A 23,331-nucleotide genomic window follows, 5' to 3' on the forward strand; every position below is an offset into this window, starting at 1 on the left:
GCAGAGGAGCAAGAAGAGGAAGAGGAAGAGGAACATTCAGAAAAAACGACGAATAAAAAACAGAAGAGGAGGTAGAACTGGCCCTAGCAGTACAGTGGCTTTATCCTCAAGTGTCACCAACCTCTCAGTGATTAATCTATCCTCTAGAGAAATTACGGAGCAAGAAAAATCGTTGTTACAATTAGGCTTGTCTTTCTGCCCCAACAATGATATGGACTTTGTCTCTACACGCATCGACTTGTTCTTATACATACGGAAGCTCAAATTGATGAAGATACACAAAACTGCCATTAAAACGAAGATGCCAAGACTTGGATGTAATCTCACAGAGGAAGCATCTAATCTAAATCTAGAAGACGCTAATTTCCTATTAGAGTTACATCAAATGGAGGAAGATATGAATGACTATTCTCCCAGAGAAAAAAGTAGCACTTTGACAACGCTAGGCCTCCAGCCAGGTGCAACCTACCACACCGGAATGAGACCGAAATCAACTTTCAACCCGAACGTTCCATATGATAACATTGAAGCCTTCAGTAATGTCATGACACAGGAAATTAAGAAAATGAGGGAACAACACTCGACATCAAAATTTGACAACCTATCCATCCCTCAAAGGAATGCATTAAAGACTTTAATAGATGATAAGAGTATTATCATACAACCCTCAGACAAGGGTGGCAATGTTGTCATTATGAATGTGGAACAATATAATCAGGAAGCACTCAGACAATTATCTGACACTCTGTGCTATGAAGAGATTAGCTGGGACACATACAGAATATCAATCCAAAAGTATTATGATTTGTTGAAGGGCTGGTGGGAAATGGGGATGTTGGACAGGGCTGAATATCTCTTTCTGAAAACTGATAATCCACGCATTTCCTGTTTTTATCTACTCCCCAAGATACACAAACATCCCACTAGACCACCAGGTAGGCCGATAGTATCCTCTAATGGAGGATTGCTAGAAAACACCTCTATCTTTCTGGATTACTTCCTGTCACCACATGTCACCAGATTAAGATCTTACTGTCGCGATAGCACAGATTTCTTACGTCGTATTCACGACATCACGTGGGAGGATAGCTATCACATGATAGCACTTGATGTATGTTCATTATACACTTGTATCGAACAAACTAAAGGAGTAGAAGCATGTATGTATTTTCTAAAGGAAAGACACATCTCCCTATGGGATCACACGCAAATGTTAAGAACGATGATGCTTTACTGCTTGAATGAAAACATCTTTCTTTTTGATAAGACTCTCTATCGCCAGAAAGCAGGAACTGCGATGGGTACATGCTTTGCCCCCAGTCTGGCAAATCTTTTTCTAGGCTGGCGGGAGGAGCGTGTAGTCTGGGTGGAGGCAAACGACAGGTATACTGAACACATCCCCATCTGGATCAGGTATATTGACGACCTGTTCCTGATCTGGGATGGCCCAGCTAATTTGGCCTTGGAGTTCATGCAAGAACTTGGCAACAATGATCTTAACCTTAAATTCACTCATCCCATTAGTCGGTCCTACTGTGAGTTTCTTGATGTTGCCATTACCATTATAGGAGGCAAAATGACGACGAGCCTTTTCCGCAAGAAAACGGCTGGGAATACTTTATTACATGCCGGAAGCAATCACCCTGCCCCCCTAAAAAATAGTATTCCCTATGGGGAGTTCCTTCGGGCTCGAAGGAATTGCAGTACCGACAGCCATTTTGAGAAAGAACAACAGATCATGATAGACAGATTCAGGCAAAGGGGCTATCAATATAAGATTATCGAAGCTGCAAATAAAAAAGTTAAAGCCCTTACCCGCAATGAAGCACTTTTTTCAATTAAAAATCGGGCTATGGACAGCACTGGGCCCCCAAGACTTATCACTACCTTCAATGGAAGATCCAATCAGCTAAGGAGAGTGATGAAAAAACATTGGGGACTCATAGAGATGGATCCCATTATCGGTCAGGATGTGGGGAAAGCCCCGGCGATTACCTACAGGAAATCCAAATCACTTCGAGATCACCTGGTCCACAGTTATCAGCAAACACCAAGCACCCCCACTTGGTTGGGGACGGCTAAGGGTTTTAGGAAATGTAATTCCTGCAAATCCTGTAAAAACAGTGTGAATCGAGACAGCTATTTCACAGGTCAGAACAGAAAAAAGAAAAAAGTAATCAACAAATTCATAACTTGTATCAGTGAGTTTAGCATCTACGTCTTAGAGTGTCCCTGTGGTCTTAGCTACGTGGGTAGCACAAAATTACAACTAAAATTACGAGTGCTACAACACATGAGGGCAGTCACCAATGCGGATCTGAATTACCCTGTCGCAAGACATTTTCAAGAAAAACATCAGGGTAATGCAGATCTTCTCAGATTCTATGGGATTGACAGGATTTTACCGCACCCCAGAGGAGGTGACCGAGAGAAACTTTTACGTATCACAGAATCTAAATACATCATAGATCTGAATACGAAAATCCCATATGGTATGAATTATGGCGAAGAATTGGCAACCCATATAGGTCATAGATAATCACATCTAATGCTTCCATTTCTCCTCTTTTTCCTAATGTCTGCTCAGCTTTCGCTGGTCTATATCACCTTATTTCACTTTTATTTTAGAGATGATCAAGACAGTGACCAAATTGATGGGTATAGGTTCTTGGGGTCCATGAGTAAGATTTTAACAGCCGACCCTGTACCTCTCTTGACCACACTAAGAGTAGTGGAGGAAGTCTGAATGCCGGGATTTCGGTGCATTCGGCTTTACCCAAACTCACTCTCTTCTCTTCTCTTAGAATTTTATTTATAATTATTATTACACACATTCTTTCACTCTTTATATTCCGACACTGTAAAATCACTGTAAATATTCTCATTTTCAACAGAAGTACATCTTTGCCCCTTTCTTGACAGTGTAACTACCAGGTTATTTTGATGGTTATGGCATATATTATGAACGGGATGGACCTCTTGGACAGTACATAACTATGAATATGAAACTATATATTATATATATTATATACTATGATTTGCTACATAGGAATAATTGGATACATTATCCTTTATGCACAGGTTCACTCTCCGCTCAACGATTTGATTGTAATATTCTGTCGTATTAACCATCTATGATTACTTAATAGGCACAATTTATCAGAAAACATATTTTGCACCAATGAATTCATGAATGATATATGTATTTCTCATATTTTGGGTACATCACCCTTGATTGGTTAATATATTTTGCACTTGCAACCAGTATTTGTAATTCCCCAAATATCTCTTTACGACACGTTGTTTCACTGGGTACATCACCCTTTGCTTTCTGGCAAAATATGCGATTTGTATGGATTTTCAGATATGATTATCGACAATGGATTGTGATAAGTATGCGATGATTGTAATTGCAATTTTGCACTAAGGATATTAATTTTAAACCGTTATGTTAATAGTCATATGCTTCCATCACATAGGTTGTCCCGTGGAACACTGCATATATGGGAGTACAACTATCGCAATGACCGCAACTTTAGAAGCACGCAGCATAGATTGCGCATCATTTATGTATTTAATTTATTTTCTTTTTATTCAATTATGAAGTAATCATGTGCAAAAAAATCTCAGTCTGTTTTCCGTGAGTGCCTCTATCCTGATAGTATTTTTTCACTGTCTATAAACTGTAACCCCTATTTCTATGGGAAATTGGGCACAGGTCAATTGCTTGACAAAGGCTTCGCCGAAACGCGTCGTACTGTTTTGTTTTTGAGGCAATAAATTCTTATTGAACTCGTCCTTTGGTGTGCCGCTGGGAGTTATTCTGGAAATTTGGATAACAACTTCTTTGGAAAATAATAATAGCGGTACTGTGTCCGCTGCTGGCACCGGCGTCGTTAGTAGGGTGAGCGGCTCTTCACAGAACTCTCGTACGCAATATATATCTATATATATATTTCTTTCAAATGCGTCATGGTGGATCTGCAATAAAATTGTAGCACTTTCATTTCCCTTTCATCGAAACAGTTCTTTACTGAGATTATATATATATATTTATATATATATATATATATATATATATATATATATATATATATATATATATATTTTATCTACTGGCGGTTGCCAGTAGATAGTTATAGTTAGGACCGAGTTCCCATAGGAAATCCGAAAATTCTATTTTGAATAATTTTGGCGCCGGTTGACTTATGTTCGTGAAATTTTCAAAACTAATGGAGCGCTCCGCTCAGCTCCTACCCTGAATGTCTCGGGGTGATTCGTCCAGCGGGGGCTGAGAAAAAAGGGGGGTCCCAAAACGCGTTTTCGCCATGCATTTTCCCATAGGACCTTTAGTCGAAGGTACAGCCCGAACGGCTGAACAGAATTACTTGAAATTTGGCAAAGAGGTAGTCCTCAGGTCAGGCATGTGCCTTTTGCATATATGGTGTCTATCTGTTCAGTAGTTCCTGAGAAAATTGCAGTTAAAAGTACATAAATATCTATATGCGCGCACCAAATGTCCTCGAGCGTAATTCTGATTGGTGGTTAGATGTCAGTCAACATTCGAATCGGTCGAAATCAGGAAGTGTTGGACGCCATTTTGTGTGTGACAGTGAAAAAGAAAGGTGGAGAACGTGAAACGGAGGCAGGGTAGAGAGTTCCTGACCCCCTAGCCTTTGTCAGGGGGTCCCTGAAGGACCCCGAAGGGTGAAAAAAACATTTTATTTTTTTCAAAAAATCGCGGTGCGCGCACCCCACAGCCGCCATTTTGAGTTTTAGAGGCAGAAGAGAGCTATAAACACAAGTGGAGAACGTGAAAAGGGGGCAGGGTAGAGAGTCCCTGACCCCCTAGGCCTTCTCAGGGGGACCATGAAAGACCCCTAAGGTCCCAAAAAAAAGAAAAAATGGTTTATAAATATTGCGCGGTGCACGCGCGGTGCGTGCACCGTGGTAAACCCTTAAAAAAAAAAAACCTTTTAAACTGTTTATAAGTTTATAGAAGATAATAACTATGCTGTTCAACTTTATCCAAATTCAAAAAAAAGAGCTGAGCCATTCCATATTACAGGATACAGTCAATCTATAACTATATACATAGGTAGTTTATTGTAAAATAAATATATAAAAAGTATAATAATACATACATAAATTAGCATTTAAAAAACCTTACAAATTCACTAAAAAAACCATAGGTTTCACACACGTTATAGTTAGAAATTAGCATTTAAAAAACCTTGCAAATTCACTTAAAAAACCATAGGTTTCACACACGTTATAGTTAGGAATTAGCTTTTACAAGACCTTGCAAATTCACTGTAAAAACCATAGGTTTCACACACGTTATATTTAGGAATTAGCATTTAAAAAATCATGCAAATTCACTTAAAAAACCATAGGTTTCACACACGTTATAGTTAGGAATTAGCATTTAAAAAACCTTGCAAATTCACTGTAAAAACCATAGGTTTCACACACGTTATAGTTAGGAATTAGCATTTAAAAAATCTTGCAAATTCACTGAAAAAACCATAGGTTTCACACATGTTATAGTTAGCTGGACATTTCACTCGTACAAAACCATTGAAATTCCCCCGTTATAGTTAGTTCAGCTAACTATAACTCGCGCGACCGCAATCCACTGCTGATTACGTCACATATTACATCACTCATGACATGGTCAGTGACATCGCTCATGACATCTCAAATGACATCACTGATGACATCTTTGATGACATCATCCTTGTGTAAGAGTGGCAGACCTCCTCTTATCTTAATATAAACTTTGATACACACATTGAAAAATACAAACTAAAGTTTTTAAAACTATAAATATAAAAACTATAAATAACTATAACTATAAATATAATATAAAACTATAATATGTGACGTCATCAGCAGTGGATTGCGGTCGCGCAAGTTATAGTTAGCTGAACTAACTATAACGGGGGAATTTCAATGGTTTTGTACGAGTGAAATGTCCAGCTAACTATAACATGTGTGAAACCTATGGTTTTTTCAGTGAATATATATATAGATGTATATTACATGAATTGTGATCATCAGCAAGCTGCGGTAAAGGTCACTTGCTAAGTGTTAGAAAGCACACTGAGGATCCCGGAGGAAATGCTACATTTACCTTACCTGATATATTTGCGTACCTCAGGTTTTTTTAATTTACAGAGTGCAACACGTCCTATGCAACACAAATGCCTGCCTTGGTAATGTACAATACCATATATATTTTGGCATTTTATGCCCAAAAATCCACTTGTACTGCTATTGTGTTTAGTGGGCTTTTCACCCTATTCATTTTGGCAGGTTTGATCTATCTGTACCTGTTAAATATTGCATGGCTGCCCAGTAAATTCTCCATGTAGAGATCTGTGTATTACTCTGACTTTAATTGTGGACTTGTGATCCGGGCCTAAAAGTTATAAGTTGTTTAGAAAACATCTCACTAGAAACAAGCAACCAGTTCGGCTAGTGGATTTTGACAAAGCAAACAGTCCTTCCCTACCAGGCTACCTTGCAATTAAAATCCACTGAGAAAGAACAATATTTGTTGATGATTCTTTACCAATCACTAGACAGCTGACACTGGGCTGCGGTTAGCTATGGACAGAAATATAGCATCACGGTGGGGGATCTGGGAGGTCAGAAAATATATTTTCTGATTTCTGAAAAACTATTGGTTACAAGTGCTTTCAGTCGGGTATGATGAGGTGTGTATTGGATCTCACAATATTTTGTAAAAATAACCACCATTTTGCAAACATAGAGAGGCAGTGTGTGTGTGTTTTTGACTGTATACATGTAAAAACCTCTGGTGAGATCCAGTAGTCGCCTCACCATACCCGACTGAAAGCACTTGTACCCAACTATTTATCAGAACATATATTATGGGGTTATAACACCCCAAACACATCCCCTGATGCTACGCCCCTGCTTGTTGTGTAAGGTCCAGTTTCGCTGTTCGGGAATTCACATGGTGACTGGCAAACAGCAGGACGAAGGACACATTTAGAGTACTGTATTAAAGAATGAATGACTGATGTTAAAAGACACTGGATGTTTGTTGAAGTTTGCTGTGACTTTATGGACTGCAAGTTTACACCAGAATGACATGTAATGGCATGTAATGCCTATAATATCAAGTGTAGTAGATCATCGTGATGCCGAATGCAGGATTTTATCTTTACAGTTGAGAAATACTAGAAAATGTCTGCAAATGTTTTCCTTTCGTGTAGCTGTAATTTTAATTGTCAGGAAACTACTACTAAACACGACCTCTCAAATTCTGACATGGATTATGTGGTCCATTAAATAGGATAGATGAAACGTACATTGTTACTTTTCATGCTTTATACATTAAACATTTTGCCTGCACCGCCTCGTTAGTTAATGGTTTCCAGATCAACATTTGATCTATAGAATATGGAAACCGTGTCCGTGCAATACTGTAATTTTAATATTCTGCCCTTGTTTCAACTTATCTGTTAAAAAGTTTATAAAAAGTTTCCATCATTACTAAAGCTTTTTCCTGACCGGTCTGTGTCTGTACTGCTCTGTGGTTAGTTTATTCTGGCCTCTTAGCTGCCTGAAAATTGCCACGGGTTTTCATTCTCAGTTATTTAACAGATAGATATTCGCTATCTTATTGTGTTTTAAGGAAAACACGAGTAAAGAAGTTTCATTCGAGAAAGATGACGATGTTCAAATTATTTTTTAATGTCAGTCATTTAATTAGTGGGAAAAAAAGAGGCACCCCTTCAAACCAAAGGAATAGGGTACTATACAGTAGTAGAAAAACTGTATCCTTTGGGCAGCATTGTGTCATATAGACAACTTCTATTCTATTACTCTCTCATACAACACACAGTCCTCTCATACCATTCCACACGGTACATACACAAGAAGTTTTGACCATATATTGCCCACAGATAATCTCAACACCTATGGTTCTAGAAAGATATGAATCGATTTATTGATAAAAAATATTTCCTTAAAATACAGTGTTAAAAAAGACAATTGACATAATCAAAAAACATTCTATTGCGAATTGCACTATCATAAAACACAATTAATAAAAAGGGATTTGTTAACAATTCAATTGCAAAAAAGAGAGTACATAACCTAGACACACACACTGTCTACACATCCGTGATAAACCAGATTCATGGGCATGGAGCCTGGTACTGTTGAATTTGTTTGGTACTCGTTGGCTACAGCCCGTGCACGGATTGTGTTGTTATCAAAGCGTCGACGTGTTTCGATGGATTTTTTATATCACCATCTTTCTCAAGACAAAGAATGAGACTCTCTTTAACATAGCAAAGCCATTCCAGATGTGCTGGACGGGTCAATCTCTGATGTAAGGGGTTTACTTTTAGTCATTTAATTAGTCCACCTCTATTTTATGATACCGGCCCATGCAGGAAAAATACAAAATATACATTTGTTTCCTACAGCTATAATTACAAATGTGTTTTATTTTAGCAGAGTTGAACATATATGATGAAGTTATATATATATATATATATTTATTTTTTTGTCTCTCCCTCCCTCCATCTCGCTCTCTCTCTCCTTATCTATACATAGATTGATATATATTATAGATAGAGAGAGATAGTGTTAGCCAAAGAGAATATGAATATCATTCATCTGAAGAAAGTAGCGAATTGATAGCTTAATGGGGCTAACAAAATAATGTATTTGCAAGTTCTCCGGAAAAGAAGTGAAATCCTTTCATGAAATATTGCAAATAAACTATTTCATTGCTCTAATTGGGGTTTCAATTCGTTCCATTTTTCGGAAGAATATATATAATGTTTGTTATTTTGTGAAAGAATACAGCTGCAATTTTGCCGAATACCTTTAATGTAGAGCCAAGATCTTTATATTTAATGTTCTGTTACTGCCATGAAGTGTATGGTTAGGTTTAACTTTTTATGCATGTTTGATTCGTGACTTTTCATACATATGGAATTGCTTTATTTCATCTAGTGGCCTCCTTTAAGCTGTACCAGCGTGCGAAGCATGTTTATGGTGAAGCTCAGCGAGTACTTGACTTCAAGAAGGTTTGCGATGAAGCACCTGCTAATGCACTCAAGCTTCTAGGAGCTTTGATGAACCAGAGCCACGCGAGCTGCAAGAATATGTACGAATGCAGCTGTCCAGAGTTAGATCAGCTGGTGGACATCTGCTTGTAAGTATCAATTCAAAGGTGTCAATCAGTCGTTCACGGCACACACACGCGCACACACACACACACACACACACACACACACACACTCTCTCACTCTCTCTCACTCTCTCTCATGTGAAATCATGTTTTGGTACTTTTATTGTACAAGGGGTGGTATGAAAACCGATACATCTCCGGGAATTATGAAATATGTAAAATATTTAACAGTTGCCTGTGAAATATAGATTTCGCCCTCATGATTACAGTCTTCAAACCACTCTGCAGAGCTTTACCATTGTCAGGCCTACCAGCATTATCCGGCATAGGGTAGTAAATTATGTGGCAAAGTTATCTAAATTATGCGACAACAAATACAAATTATACTGCACATTGTCTGCCACTATTATTATCATCCATTTGAGCTACAAACATTTTTATAAAATCTGTGAAGTACATGGCAAATGTAGTAAATCCACGCCATCTACGCAAAGTACGACATCATCTCCCTCTCCGCTCCAAAGGGTAGGGAAAACTGCAAAAGGTGTCACTTGGTTAAAGACTTGACTACTGTAATCCACTTCATCTTAGACTCTCTAAAGATTAGCTGCACAGACCACAGATAATGCAAGAACAGATCCATTAGCTAAGCCTGTCTTTCCTAAATTACGTTGATTGCCCCTCCGAAAAAGGATCCATTTTAAAGCTTTGTGTCTTATCTACAAATTTCTAAATGCATCAGTTCTCAATTTCTCAGATTCAAATTTATATAAATTTCACCTCCCGCAAACTACAGTCCATCTGAGTGAATCTTTTGGGCATTCCACTCTTCAAAAAGTCCTACTTTGGTAGCAAAGTATTTTCTGTGCTAACACCACGGCCTTGGAACAATCTCCCCGCTGATCTAAAAGCAATTACCTTTTATATTTAATTCAGAAAAAAAACTTAAAACTTGTTCTTTTTTCCCCCCAGTAAATGTTTACCTTTCTTATAATGCCTTAGTGCCCTGAAACGCAAAGGTGTAAATTGCACTTTATAAATTATATACATAACGTGTGTGTAATGATGTGTAAAATGTAATAGGCTATCCATTACCATTATTGAGTGTGGGGAGTGGTCGTGACTCACAAAGTACAAAGCTTTGAGTGGGCCATAATGCCCTTCCACTCCTTCAACAATTATAATAAATGGTATATAACATTCTGTACATTTGCATGTATAGATTAAAATGTGATGAAATGGAGCATTCTAGACCTTGATTTAAAAAAATGAAAATACGTGTGAGGTGAACCCAGTATTCGAATTGCTAGCAAAAAAGGTTGGTGCCACCAATGTTTCGATAACTATTTCCCAGAAAGTGATATAATGATCCGTGGTGGTTTCGATAGATGCAACACTTCACAGTTCCTTCTGAAGTACACAACAAGTCTGTTTCTGCTTGATTGCTCTTTTATTTCTTTTCTTTCATCTTAAGGACGAAACAAACGTACGCAGCAATGCGTTTTGCCCAAGCATGGGTTTCTTCAGGGCAGTATTACTATAGAATTGGAAGTACCTTCGATAAGTGGCAACGTCCTACCAGAGTCCTACGTCATTTGTTCCACACTAATTAAATGCAAAATGAAACTCGAAAAAACAGCAAACCTAGGTTGTCCTCAGAGGCCTGGTTCCAAATGAGTAGTCTTTAGTTTGAATATAGTTATTCTGTGGCTCAAAGTACACAATAAGTCTGTTTATTCTGTGACACAAAGTCCTGTGTTCAGCAAAGCCGTCCGGCCCGCCGCGTCCGTGTCCACGCATTGCAAGTGTCAAGACACCTGCAACATGTGCACACTGATGGTGTGGGCCGGATGGCTTTGCCGAACATAGTACTTTGTGCCACAGAATAAACAGACTTGTGTACTTCAGAAGGACCTGTGAGCTCAACTTCATGTTTCTCTTTTTTGCCTCTAAACCTTTGTGTCTTTAAAATATTTTATCTATGACCATTAAGCAGCTGGTCATTTAAGGTGGGCAATATGGATGCAGCACTAAACCTGTATTTACATTAGATGCTGCAGTGACTGAGCCTCCAGCTGCCAATATTTATTCAATGTGCAACCCTTACTAGTCTCTCTGAGCCAGAAATATGTGCATTAATAACGTGGCATAGAAAGCTGTCTAAGTGTGGGTAACATTTTGTGTCTTTATGAACAAAGTATACCTGTTGACAGTCAAGAATTAGACTATACTCGGCTGGTTGCGTGAGATGTTTTGTGGGATTTCAGTACTCAAGTTGAAGGAGAGAGAGCTGAATGTGAAAAGCTGGGAAAACGGGACGAGAATGTAATGGGATGTTAGTGCGTGTTGCTGATGTTGCTTTAGTGTATGCCCCATATGTGCTGTATTGCAAATTAAACTTATTAGGATGACAGTATGAGCGGTGGAAGACTAAATGTCTGACATCCTGGATGTTGAACGTGCTGCCCTTCTCCTGGTAAGTAGGAGATGTTATGTAGACCAAAACTGTTGGATAGGCTGTACTTTAAGAAGGGAGACAATATCTGAAACATAAAGTCAGACTAAAGTATATGGTAACAGTAAATCAATTAATTATGTTAAATTCAAGTAAGTATACGTTCCTAATAAACACTATGCACAGGGAACCCAAGAAATTGGTCACCATCTAGGTTTCAACACATTATGTAAGGGATGCGTAAAAAAAGAGATAATATGCATTGAAACATTCGGTATAATGTTAGAAGAGTTGCAAAACCTGGGGGAACTAATATGTAGGTCTGTTGGATATAATAAATAGCCAGTGAATAGGCATAAAGGGCAGGTACCCACCAAGGATGTGTGCTACTATGCAAGGTGCGGATAAGACATAGCTAGTCCCTTTCTAATGTGTTTTCATGTAAATAATGCTGATGTGTGAATCTTATATTCTTCGTGACTTGATGCAATGTTTGCATAGCTGATTTGCATGTTATCAATATTGTTAATGTTTACCATTGTTTTTATTCAGCACTTTTATTCATTTAGTAATTATCGGCATAGGTTTGTATTCTCCCTATAAGAATGTAAAATTCATATTGTGTTCCCATTACTTTATGTACATCTGGCGATCAGTTTCGGGAGTGAGATATATAAATCCACACTCTGCTTTCCTTTTAATCCATGCCCATCTTGTAGCCCGGTGCAAAGATGCGTCCTTCATTTTGCTGTGCAGCTGTGCATATTAACCCCAGGGATTTCAATTATAGAATATCATTTAATGCTAGGTGACAGTATGTGTGACTAGAGAAGGCTCGGTCCAAAACCTGCACCTTCCACAGAAGAGTGCACTGACTTGTGCAAGGCAAGAGGAAAGACAATGTGTAAGGGGCTGACAGACTTCCAGAGATCCTCAGATAATATAATGTTGACCTCTCATGACACATTTTACATTGTTAAATGTTATGTTCATGTTCACATTTCTAATTATTGCTTATGATCACGTTTCACCATAATGGCATGTCGCACATTTTACTCCAGATTGAAGTATAAGGATATTATAGTCATTAACTTCTTAGAACCGAAGTGTAGTGCCCCATGTGTATACTTTCCCCAGCTAGAGTATCCGGCAGATCTGAAGCACTTTTAATTCCAAGACCCTGATTAAAAGTTATTTCGGGGTTGGATACTTTTCTGCCTAATTATCACCCGCCCGGTGTTCCCAAACCCTGGTGCAGGAACACCCGGTCTGATTTTACGACAAGGAAATCCAACCTGCCTCGGCGCTCTTCCAGGGCAAGGGGCAACTGGAATACTCCCTGCCCAAGCCTTGGCTGTGCCCTGCCTCCTGTACAAAACCCCTGCCACCTCATGCCCCTGCTTTCCTTTACAACTACCTCCTAGCAGGTGGTAAATGGAAGAGCATTTGTCCCTGAATCCAGTAAATCTGGGTCTGCATGTTATTCCCCATTCCTGGGACAAATGCTCATGATAGCCGGATTTGTATGCAGGAAAATTAGACGCAAATTGTATTTCTGGCCGCTCAGTATCCCTGCGTATAAATGATGTTGAGGAAGATCCTTGACCCAGCTCTGCAGACCTACAGGTGCTCTGTGTGGATTTCAGGCCTGTGCAAAATCTAATATGGGTTGAGGACCAAGACCCTTTTTGGCTCTGAGTCGTGACATTGTGCAATTATGAAACCCCGCTCTCCTCATGTTACTCCCTTTGTTTATACACCCCCTAGTCACCCACCTCTTGCAGCTGTAGGGAACTGAGAGAATATTGAAGAATACGCGTTTTGAGTAAAGTAATCCTGCAGTTTGCAGAACACGAACATTAATCTTAGGGATGCTTTGAAACGAATGTTTGGGAGAAGTATTCTCGGTGAAGTTTGTGAGAAACGTGATAGATAGAGCAGGTTCCACAAGAACGCATATAAAACTGCCCTCAATGTGTGATGATGTCATTGGTTATGGCCTCTAGATCATAAACTGACTCCTATCAACTTTGTATCTAGAGATTTAACAGTTGTTTTTGTATGGCTATTGTACACTTTTGCTGGACTGGTTTCATTAACTTCGTCACACTTAGATGTTTTCAGTGCTTTCTTTGAAGTTGTATACTTTTACAAGGAAAACGGACATTAGCTGCAAATGGCTGTGATTTTGTTAGACCTGTGCCTGTTTTTTAAGCCTGCAGGTCAGTGCTTTTGTTTAGTTCTCTTACCCTTCACCGCTGAGAAAGGTAGGCGCCTGCAGCCTGTGATGGTTTAAGAAAGAAACTGGTTCCTAATAAACATAGCAGAGATATTATTTTCCTGGGTGCTTATTACTGTACTCAGTGAATAACGTTCCCGGGGTGTGTTATTAGGTCGCTGTGGTAATTATTGACTGTTAGAAATGGGGGTCTCTGGTTTGCTCTGTTGTCCAAGTAGAGACCCTTCTTCCTAGTCAAGGTAAGGGGGATACACTTCTAAAATAACTCCTGCTCACCCCCTTAGTAGCTTGGCATGAGCAGACAGGCTTATCTCAGAGGCAGTGTGTAAAGCATTTGCGCCCACATACAGTAATACAGTGAAAACACTACAAATGGACACCACACCAGTTTAGAAAAATAAGTAACATTTATCTAAACCATAACGACAAAAAACACAATACAGTAATCAAAATGAACTTCTTAAAAGGTAAAAACAATTCTGTCTATAGCAAACTATAGATGCAACACTTTCAACACAAAGTACCTTGGATGCGCCAAAATCATAAACAAGAACAGCCGCCGGGAAGGTGATGCGTCAGTTCCTTATGCGTAGGGAAGGTAATGCGTCAGTTCCTTGCGCGCAGGGAAGTTGATGCGTCGGTTCATTACTCCAGGGGAGGTGATGCGTCGGTTACTTACTCCAGGGGAGGTGATACTTCGGTTCCTCACTGCCACGCAGAGGAGGTTATGAGTTGATTGCTTACTGAAGGGGAGGTGATGCATCTGTTTCTTACTGCACGGGAAGGTGATCCGTTGGTTTCTTACTGTGGGACCAGTGTCCTTGTAGACTTGGCACCCCGGTACGATGTGTCGGAACCAGGGATGCAACGGTTAGTGATGCGGCGGCAGCAACGGTGCTGCGTTGATTTATCCAACCGCGGTCCCACGATGCGTTGGTTCTTGCAGCCGCACAGTCGGGCCTGCGCCGGAATCGGTGCGGTGATCTCGGAATCCATCGATTGGTACATGCAATGCGGCGTGCAGCGATTTCGCCAGCCCTGGGCAGGCAATGCGTCTGTTTCGTCAGCGGTACGATGACGACGCGGGGAAAGTCTTCCCGTACAGCGACGATGCGTCAGAAACAGGGGTGGATGCGTTGCGCTTCTTAGTTGCATTGCTTTACCTCTCCCAACAGCAGGAACAACCTGCAGAGGCCCAGAATAGCAGCAGGCGCCTCTTGGCAGGTCAGAACTCCCAGCAAAGAAGTTCAGGGGAGCTCGGGGTGAAGTCTTTGTATCCCTGAGACTTCAAAACACGAGGCAAGCTCTACTTCAAGCCCTTGGAGATCTTCCTCGGGCAGGAGACACAGCACACCGCAAAATCTTTATCCTCTCCTTGGTAGAAACAGCTACTGCAGGCCAACCCCAAACAGCACACAGCAAAGGGGTAGTACTTCTCCTTCAGTTTCTCCAGCTCTTCTCCTCGGCAAAGGTTGCCCTTGTAGTCCAAAAGTAATCTTAAATTCTGGGGTCTGGGCCCCACTTTTTATAGCACAAATTCCTTTGTTCTCTGGTGGCAGAGAAGCTCCCTGCCCAGACAAAACCAGTTTTGCCCTCTCTGGTGCAACTTCTCTGCAGGAGGTGGAGACAGCATTGTCCAAGGCAGGCCAGGCCCATTCAGGTGTGAAAAGAATCTCCTCCCCCTACTCGGAATGCACCCCAGGTCTATTCATCCCAGCCCTGACTCACCCTGGAAATGCAGGACACACCCCCACCTCCTCCAGTGGGTGTCTGATTAGAATGCACAACCCCAGCCCCTGTCACTCCAAAGCCAGAGAGTCAATAGTGTTGCAGGGATTCTGCACACACAGAACTATGCGTAGGATTACAGGACCTTAGTGCTTAAGGATTGAGTCATCCTACCACCTTAGTACTCATGAGCCCAAGACCGACTAGCTATAGTGTCTCACCTGCTCTCCTACTCACTCACAGAGAAACAAGTGATTAGACACCCCAAAACACAACACTCCAGACTCTCAGGAGTCTCGGTTGCAAGACACACCCTTTCGCTCGCACTCTTGTGCTTGTCCACAATAAGATCTGACAGAGATACGAACAAGTTTAAAATATTTATTTTAGCTAACATGCTCTAATATGCAGTATACGTGCCACAATAAGCAAGAAAATGCATAAGAAACACAATTATGGTCAGCATAGCAGTTAGTCCATAAATCATGAAAGGAGCTGTCATTATGAAAAGACACTATAGCCTAATCTCCCTCCCCATGTATAGAAGCAAAATGATTATATATTAGAAGATCTCTGGGTGTTATCTGCAGACTCTGTACCTCAGTCTATATTTTTATTTATTTATTTATTTATTTATTTATAAGCGCAACATTCATCCGAGTGGATATCACGGCGCTGGGAGAGCAAACACCTAAATGAGGGTGAGGTGACGTTCAAGAACTCTAATTGATTAATTAAACCCTGGGGAACAGATGGGTTTTTAGTTTTTTCTGAATGACATATCGCTAAGACGAAGTTCTAGCGGAAGTGCATTCCAGTGAGTTGCTGCCAGATGAGAGAAAGAGCGGCCCCCTGCTCTGCCCTCTTAATGCATTTTGTTTTTGCCCGCGCCTGATTGCACAACTTTAAATTCCGTGTTGGAACATTTTATCGTGTAGGACTCTGAAGCCGTGATAGTCTCGGGCTTTGTGTGCATGACCCAGGAGCTTGAATCTTGATCTATGTCGCACAGGCAACCAATGGAGCTCCCTCAGCCATTCTGAGGCTGAGCTGTACTTGCTTTTGTTGGACACCAACTTGGCAACTGCATTCTGATTCACCTCCAGACGTGAGAAAAGATAGTCTGCCATGCCCACATAGAGCGCATTCCCGTAATCCAGTTTACTTATGAGCAAGGCATGTACAATGGTTTTTCTGCATTCCAGGGGGATCCATAAGAAAAGTCTTTTTAGAAGTTTTAATGTAGGAAAGCTCCCACATAATGCTTGGACCTGGTCCTGCATAATTAGTGTATCGTCAGTGAAAATTCACAGGTTTTTTGCGACCTGTTTGGGCGCGAGTGCAGGTCCCAGTGATTTAGGCCACCAGGTTGCATCCCAGATTAAATGGGCTCCTCCGAAGAGTAGGATCTCTGACTTTTCAGACAGTGGTCTAACATCCATGCCGCCATTTCTGAGAGACAGTTAGTTAGTTTAATCCTGGACTCCTCAGGTGTCCCTTCAAGGGCTATCAGCAGTTGTGTATCATCCACATAGGAACAGATACTGAATCCCCATTTTTTGATGATTTTAGCCAGAGACGATACGTAGACATTGAAAAGGGTGGGGCTCAGGGAGGCTCCCTGTGGGACGCCATAGTTGATGGTTTTTGATGTGGAGGTGAAAGGTCCCATTTGTACTGTTTGTGTTCTGTTACTTAGGAAGGAGCAGAACCACTGAAGGGCCTTATAGTGTATGCCCTTTTCATGTAGGATGCTCAGTAATAGGTCATGCGATACCATGTCAAAAGCTGCTGACAGGTCCAATATGATCAGGATTGCGGCCTTGCCCTGGTCAATTAGAGATCAGATGTTATCTAAAACTGCTAAGAAGGTAGCCTTTGTGCTGTTACAGGCTCTAAATACAGTTTGGGATGGATCTAACAGCTCGTCGGATTCAAGGTATTTGGACAGCTTCTCCATCACTTTGGATAGGTATAGGAGCTGAGAGATAGGTTGGTAGTTTTCCGGACTATGAACGCCCGTGCTTGCTTTTTTTAGTAATGGGACTACAGTGGCTTTTTTCCAGGTCACTGGGAATACAGCAGTGTCCAGTGAATTGTTAAATAAGCGGGTTACGTGAGGACATAGGGTCGGTATAATCTAAGAGAAAATAAAATAGGGACATGGATCAAGCGGGGACCCTGATTTGACCTCAGCCATTGCTTTGGCGACTTGTTCTTCTGTGAAGGGAACAAAATTGCTGAGTGAGGTGTGAGCTTAGGGGTGGGGAATCAATGTTTCCCAGTTGATAACACTTGAGGGGGGATGGTTTCTGAATGAGTGGTAAATCTCATAGATTTTATCAGCAAAGAAGTTGCTGATTTTCTCACAGCAATTTACTGAGGCTTGCAGGATTTGGGACAGGCTCGATGGTTTACATAGCTCTTTTACTAATTTGTAGAGCTCTTTGGTTGAATTGCTGTGATCATTTATCCGCTTTGCAAAGTAGCTCTTTTTAGTGTTTTTAATGACATTGTTATAGGTTCTCAGCTCTGCTTTGTATGACAGTCTATCCTCATCCTGCTTGGACAGTCTCCATTTATGTTTAAGTGCTTTACACTTTTTTTTTAGTATCCTGTGTTCATGTGAATACCATTTTTCAGATGGTGTTCTTCTGGTAGGTTTATTTACAGATCTGTGGGCACATTGGTCCATTGTGTTGGGTATTTCAGCTTGGAGGCTTTCTGCTCCCATTTGTGAGTCCTTAGGGTCTTTAGATTCTTTGGGGAGAAGTGGTGCAGGAATGTGTCAGGAGTGAGTCACCTCCATGCTCTCTTTGCCACCGCTGATTATGTAACCGGGCTGGTTAGTTTAGTTGGAAGGAGGAGGGTAAAGGAGATTAAGGAGTGGTATGTCCAGGAAATGGGCCTAACCTCTGAGATATTAGTAGATTATCTGTTGGAAAATAGAAGATCCAGAGTGACCCAGCAGTATGCTTGGGTCATGTGATTCACTGTTTTAGCTGCAGAATCTGCATGTCGCCTTTCAAGTGCTTGGCTATAGGGTTATTGTTCTTTTCAAAGTGGATAATAAAGTCCCCTATTACTATGAAGTGTTTATGTTTCAAACATAGGGGAAATAGTTGAGAGAGCAGTTGTGCACTAAAATCAGGTTTGTATCCGGGGCGGGTTGTAAATAATTGCCCTCCCAAGTATTTTATAGTCGCCATTGGATACTTGAAAGGCCAAGATGTCATGCTCCCCTATCTGCACCACTAACTCAGGGAGACCGGTGTAACAGTCTTTAAAAAGAATTGCTGTTACTGCTCCCTTCCGCCCCAGTCTGTCCCTTTTTAGCAATTTATAGCCTATAGGCAGGGCAATAGCGACGTCGGGGGGAGTTATTATCGTCGAGCCAAGTTTCTGTGATACAGGCAAAATCTGCCTTTATTCCGGCTATTTAGTCCCATATTTTGAGGGAATGTTTGAGCACTGACCTTGCGCTGAAATAAGTGCAATTTAGTCAGAGGCCGGCCTGGTCCATGATTGTTGTAGGGGACCAATGTGGCAATGCCTGGCTGCACCATTTGCAACTGAGGCATGTGAAAGGACCCTAAATACTCCCCGGTGAGGCTTTGATACAAGACACCTTGTTATGTGGTGTATGTTTGGATAGCTCGAAGAGTCTTTTTCTGGAATAGCAACGACGACCACCCAGGTCTGATTTTGGAGGTGCAGGGGTCCTGGACCCTGGTCCCGTTCGGGCGTGGATGGGCACAGATGGTAGATCTACATCATAGGTGCTGTCTTGCTCTTCTCCCTGGAAAGGTCCCTCTTCAAGTGTTTGCTACCTATTTGTGTATTTCAATAAGACCAAAGTACGTATTCCCAAACAACAGCTGCATCGGTATGTTTTGTCTAGATGTTAGGGCCTGACCAGAACAGGATAACAAGGGACATTGTTGTTCGACCTTGCTCACAATGTTCAGACTAAATCCCAGGAACCTGCAGAGTGTGAACACAGCGATAGGTTCTCATGTGAAAATGGCAAAAGACATTTGCAAAATAAACTCGTGTAGTAACGTGTGCAAAGCAGCGGACAATCTGAAGCGTGCTCATGCTAACTTGGAGAAGACGATAATGTTCCCATGGGCCATGTGACAATACACAAACCTAGAAGAGTCACACTGGATGGCTAAGCAAGAAAACACCCACTTTCTAAAAGTGGTATTTTCAAACACAAAATGTCAAAATCATCCTTACTAAAAGATTCTGAATTCAGGTATACTAAACTTTACCTTCCTATATTGTACCCATGGAAAGTTATATTCATAAGATGTTATAAATAAACTTCCATTCCGCCCTCTGGGACAGATAACCTTTCAATAGTGAAAAACAAAATTTGCCGTATTTCACTATCAGGACATACCACAGACATCAGGGCATGTCCTACCTTTCACATACACTGCACCCTGCCCACATGGGTACCTTGGGCCTACCTTAGGGGTGACTCACATGTAAGAAAAAGGAAGGTCAGGGCCTGGCAAGTGCGTGCACTTGCCAGGTCAACATGGCCTACATAACTGCACACATACACTGCAATGGCAGGCCTGAGACCCTCTTGCAAGGCTGCTTGTGTGGGTGGCACAATCAGTGCTGCAAGCCCACTAGCAGCCCTATGGTGTACAGGCCCTGGTCTCCCACAGTACACTGTACTAGGGACTTAACAGTAATGCAAATAAGCCAATTATGGAAACACTAATCCATGACAACAATTTACAGGGGGAGTGTGAGAAGTTGGCCTGGCATATGCTGGTCACTAGTTATAGTGGCCACCTTACACCAGTCCAATTCGACTCTTATGGTAGATAGGTTTAAGACAATCTTTTAAAGAAAGCTATCCTAGTGGTAGCTGTGGAGAGCAGCCTTCAGGCTAAGTCTCAGAGGAATGTAAAACAGCTTGTTTTACCTTATAATCTCTTGAATTACCAAATGAAAGGACACCACACAGGTATATATATCAAATATATATGTATTTATTACTAGACAGACTCTACTAATCTCTTTATGAGATTAGAAGTCAGGAACATATGCAAATATCAACGTTTCACAATAAGTTAAGCACAAATATGGCTGGGGCCCTAGGGGCGTACCAGACCATATACTAAAAAAGAGGTTTAGGAAGGTCGACTTGCAAGGGGACAAGGCCTAGGGCCTGTAGAATCGCTGGGGCCTCACTAATACGCCCAAGGCAGGTAAGAAAAGGACCCACGGGAGACGCGTACAGTGTGAGAACAGGAGCACCGGAGTGCACAAGTTACCTCACCCAGGGAAGCCGGGTGCATAGGTGTCTTTTGGTATCTGGTTGCGTCATCGTTTTCAATGGAAGCCGAAGAAGTTTTGCTGCTTGCGAAGACTGGAGAAGTGTCCGGTGGAATCCAAGGCTGGATTCAAGATGAAGAAGACCTGAAAGCAGAAGGGACAGAGTTCACAGTCACTTGCCAGTGACCCGGGGCCAGGAAGATGGATGCCCACGGAAGTCGGGTGATTTCAGGTGATCAAGGGTGTTTTGACTCTTCAGCCACGAGGTCCAGGAGGCGTCGACGATGACCAGGAGCTGGCTTTGGAGTGTCCAACGAAGTCTGCAGCTTACTGAGGTATCGGCAACCGGATTGGAGCCAACAAGCCTTAGCAACAGCAAGTCTCGTGGAAATTGAAGAAAGTCAGCAGTGCAGACCAGCAAGGTCTGAGGGACTCACCCAGCGAGGGTAAGTCAGGTCAGGCCTGGAGCAACCAGGGAAGCCCTTTGGTTCAATGAGAAAGTCTTCAGGGGACCCACAAGCCAGCCGGCAAAGGATCGCGAATACGCTTTGTGAGGATTCGCTTCACAGGAGCCCACTGTCACTCGGGACGAGGCAGGCCTCTGATTTTCGAGGGAAATCCTGCTGGAGGCTTGGACCACAAATGGTCCAATGCACACGTTCGTAGAACGTCATGAAGGGGTTGCACTCGACAATAGTGCACGGTACCCGGGTATTGCTGTTCCTCATCACTCGTGGAGTCCACACGCCTCAGCTCTGCTGGGGACTCACAATGGCTATCGAGAAGTCAGGAAATCCACTTCCGGGGCTGCAGGGACTTCGGTCTCCAGCGGGAGCGGGAAAGTTTGCAACCGTTGATTCAAGTTTTTGGTGCCTGCCAAGCAGGGGAGACACTCCTTGACTCCAAGGGAGATTCTTCAGTCTTCCAAAGGTAGTGGAACGTCGAAGGTCCAGGATTCTCCTTGTAGAGCGTCGTCCAGGGATATCTGATTTGCAATGGCAAGGTTTCCCTATCTTATACTAAAGGAAAGGGAGGGACTAGCTCTATGACCACTCCTCTGGGAGGGTCAGGGGAGTGGGTGGTTACACCCACTTCCCTTTGTCCAGTTTCACGCCAGAGCAGGGGCAGGTAGCCCCTGAACCGGTTTGAGCTGGTATATGCACAGAGGAGCCTACAGCTCCCCCAGTGCAGGACTTCAAAGCACTCTAAGAGTGCACCCACCCAGCCCCAATACACTAAATCCTGTCTGGAAGGTGGTGACACCTCCCTGTGACAGGATGCCTATTGTTGGGCCTCCTCCACTGTGAGTTTCAGTCAGCAGCAGGAGGGCAGCCCAGTGTCTGTGCTGGTGGCATCCATTTTGTGATGCCAGGGCTCTTTCAGATTTCACAGTAGGTACATGTCTTCCCCTCTAGAAGGGTGGGATCATACTCCCACACCAGTTACTGGTGTGGGGGTATGATTCCAAGTTGTTTGACACCAAACACAACATGTTTTGATGCAGTCATTCCAAAGTTAGCATTTACCGCTAGGTTATAATGCACTTAAGAGTATATGGTTTAACCGCATCCACAAACAGCCACAGAGAATAGACTCTGCCAGCTGCAGAGGGGCCCTGCTCATGCAGAGGCACCCCCTCACATTGTAAACCAAGCACCCTGCCCTCAGGATTGATAGGGCCTGCCTTAGGAGTGACTGATAGGTTTATATGTGTGTGTATGGTGTGATATAGGAACCTAGACCTCAGTGAGGAGTGCTAACACTACCTCACCCAGGCTGCAGTAGCAGGCCTGTGGTATCAGGTTTAATCTGCTTCCCAGGGGTGGCAGAATACATGCTTCAGCCCCTGGTAGGCCTGTGAAGTACCTATGCCCTTGGTACCTAAGGTACCATATACTAGGGGCTCATAAAGTACCACAGTCTCCAATCACTAGTGCATCTAATATGCACTCCAAGTTGTTTAAAGAGAACAGAGAGACTGGGGCCCTGATTAGCAGGGACCCAGCCAGACTATAGCCAGAAACCAGTGTTAACTTCAGAAAAAAGTGGGGGCAACATAAGGGCAGATCCTACTCTCCTACAGGGAGCACCCACACTTTGGCACTGAACAGCAGTGGTTTCCTTTAAGCATTCACTAAAATCCATGTGTCTACGCAACGATCTTTGATCCCCTGAAAGTAGGTATGGGTAATTTTAGGATTGAGGTGGGAACAGGTAAAGGCTTTTCAGGGTAACTTTAGGGTTTATGGTTGGATAGTGGTAAAGGGAGGTCAGGGTAATTTAAGGGTTATGGGGTGGGCAGTGGTAAAGGGAGAGAAGGGTAATTTTAGGGTTTAAGGGTGGTTAATGGTAAAAGGAGGCTTGGAGTAAATTAAAAACATGGGGAGTTTGTGGGGTTCCCCCCCCCCCAAAAAAAAAGTAAGTCTA

At 42.1% G+C, this 23,331-nt stretch overlaps 1 protein-coding gene across 2 annotated transcripts in view; it reads left to right on the top strand.

Annotated features, from left to right (window-relative positions):
- GALK2 (galactokinase 2) overlaps positions 1 to 23,331 on the top strand; it is a 1,202,443-nt gene that overhangs the window by 932,535 nt on the left and 246,577 nt on the right. For both annotated transcript variants that reach the window (XM_085644227.1, XM_085644226.1), the window contains one exon: positions 9,004 to 9,205. In XM_085644227.1, the coding sequence (XP_085500353.1) occupies positions 9,004 to 9,205 (202 nt within the window). The remainder of the gene's footprint in view (positions 1 to 9,003; positions 9,206 to 23,331) is intronic.

Source organism: Triturus cristatus, chromosome 3_1 (genome assembly GCF_964204655.1).
Source record: "Triturus cristatus chromosome 3_1, aTriCri1.1, whole genome shotgun sequence".
Classification (NCBI taxonomy): domain Eukaryota; kingdom Metazoa; phylum Chordata; class Amphibia; order Caudata; family Salamandridae; genus Triturus; species Triturus cristatus.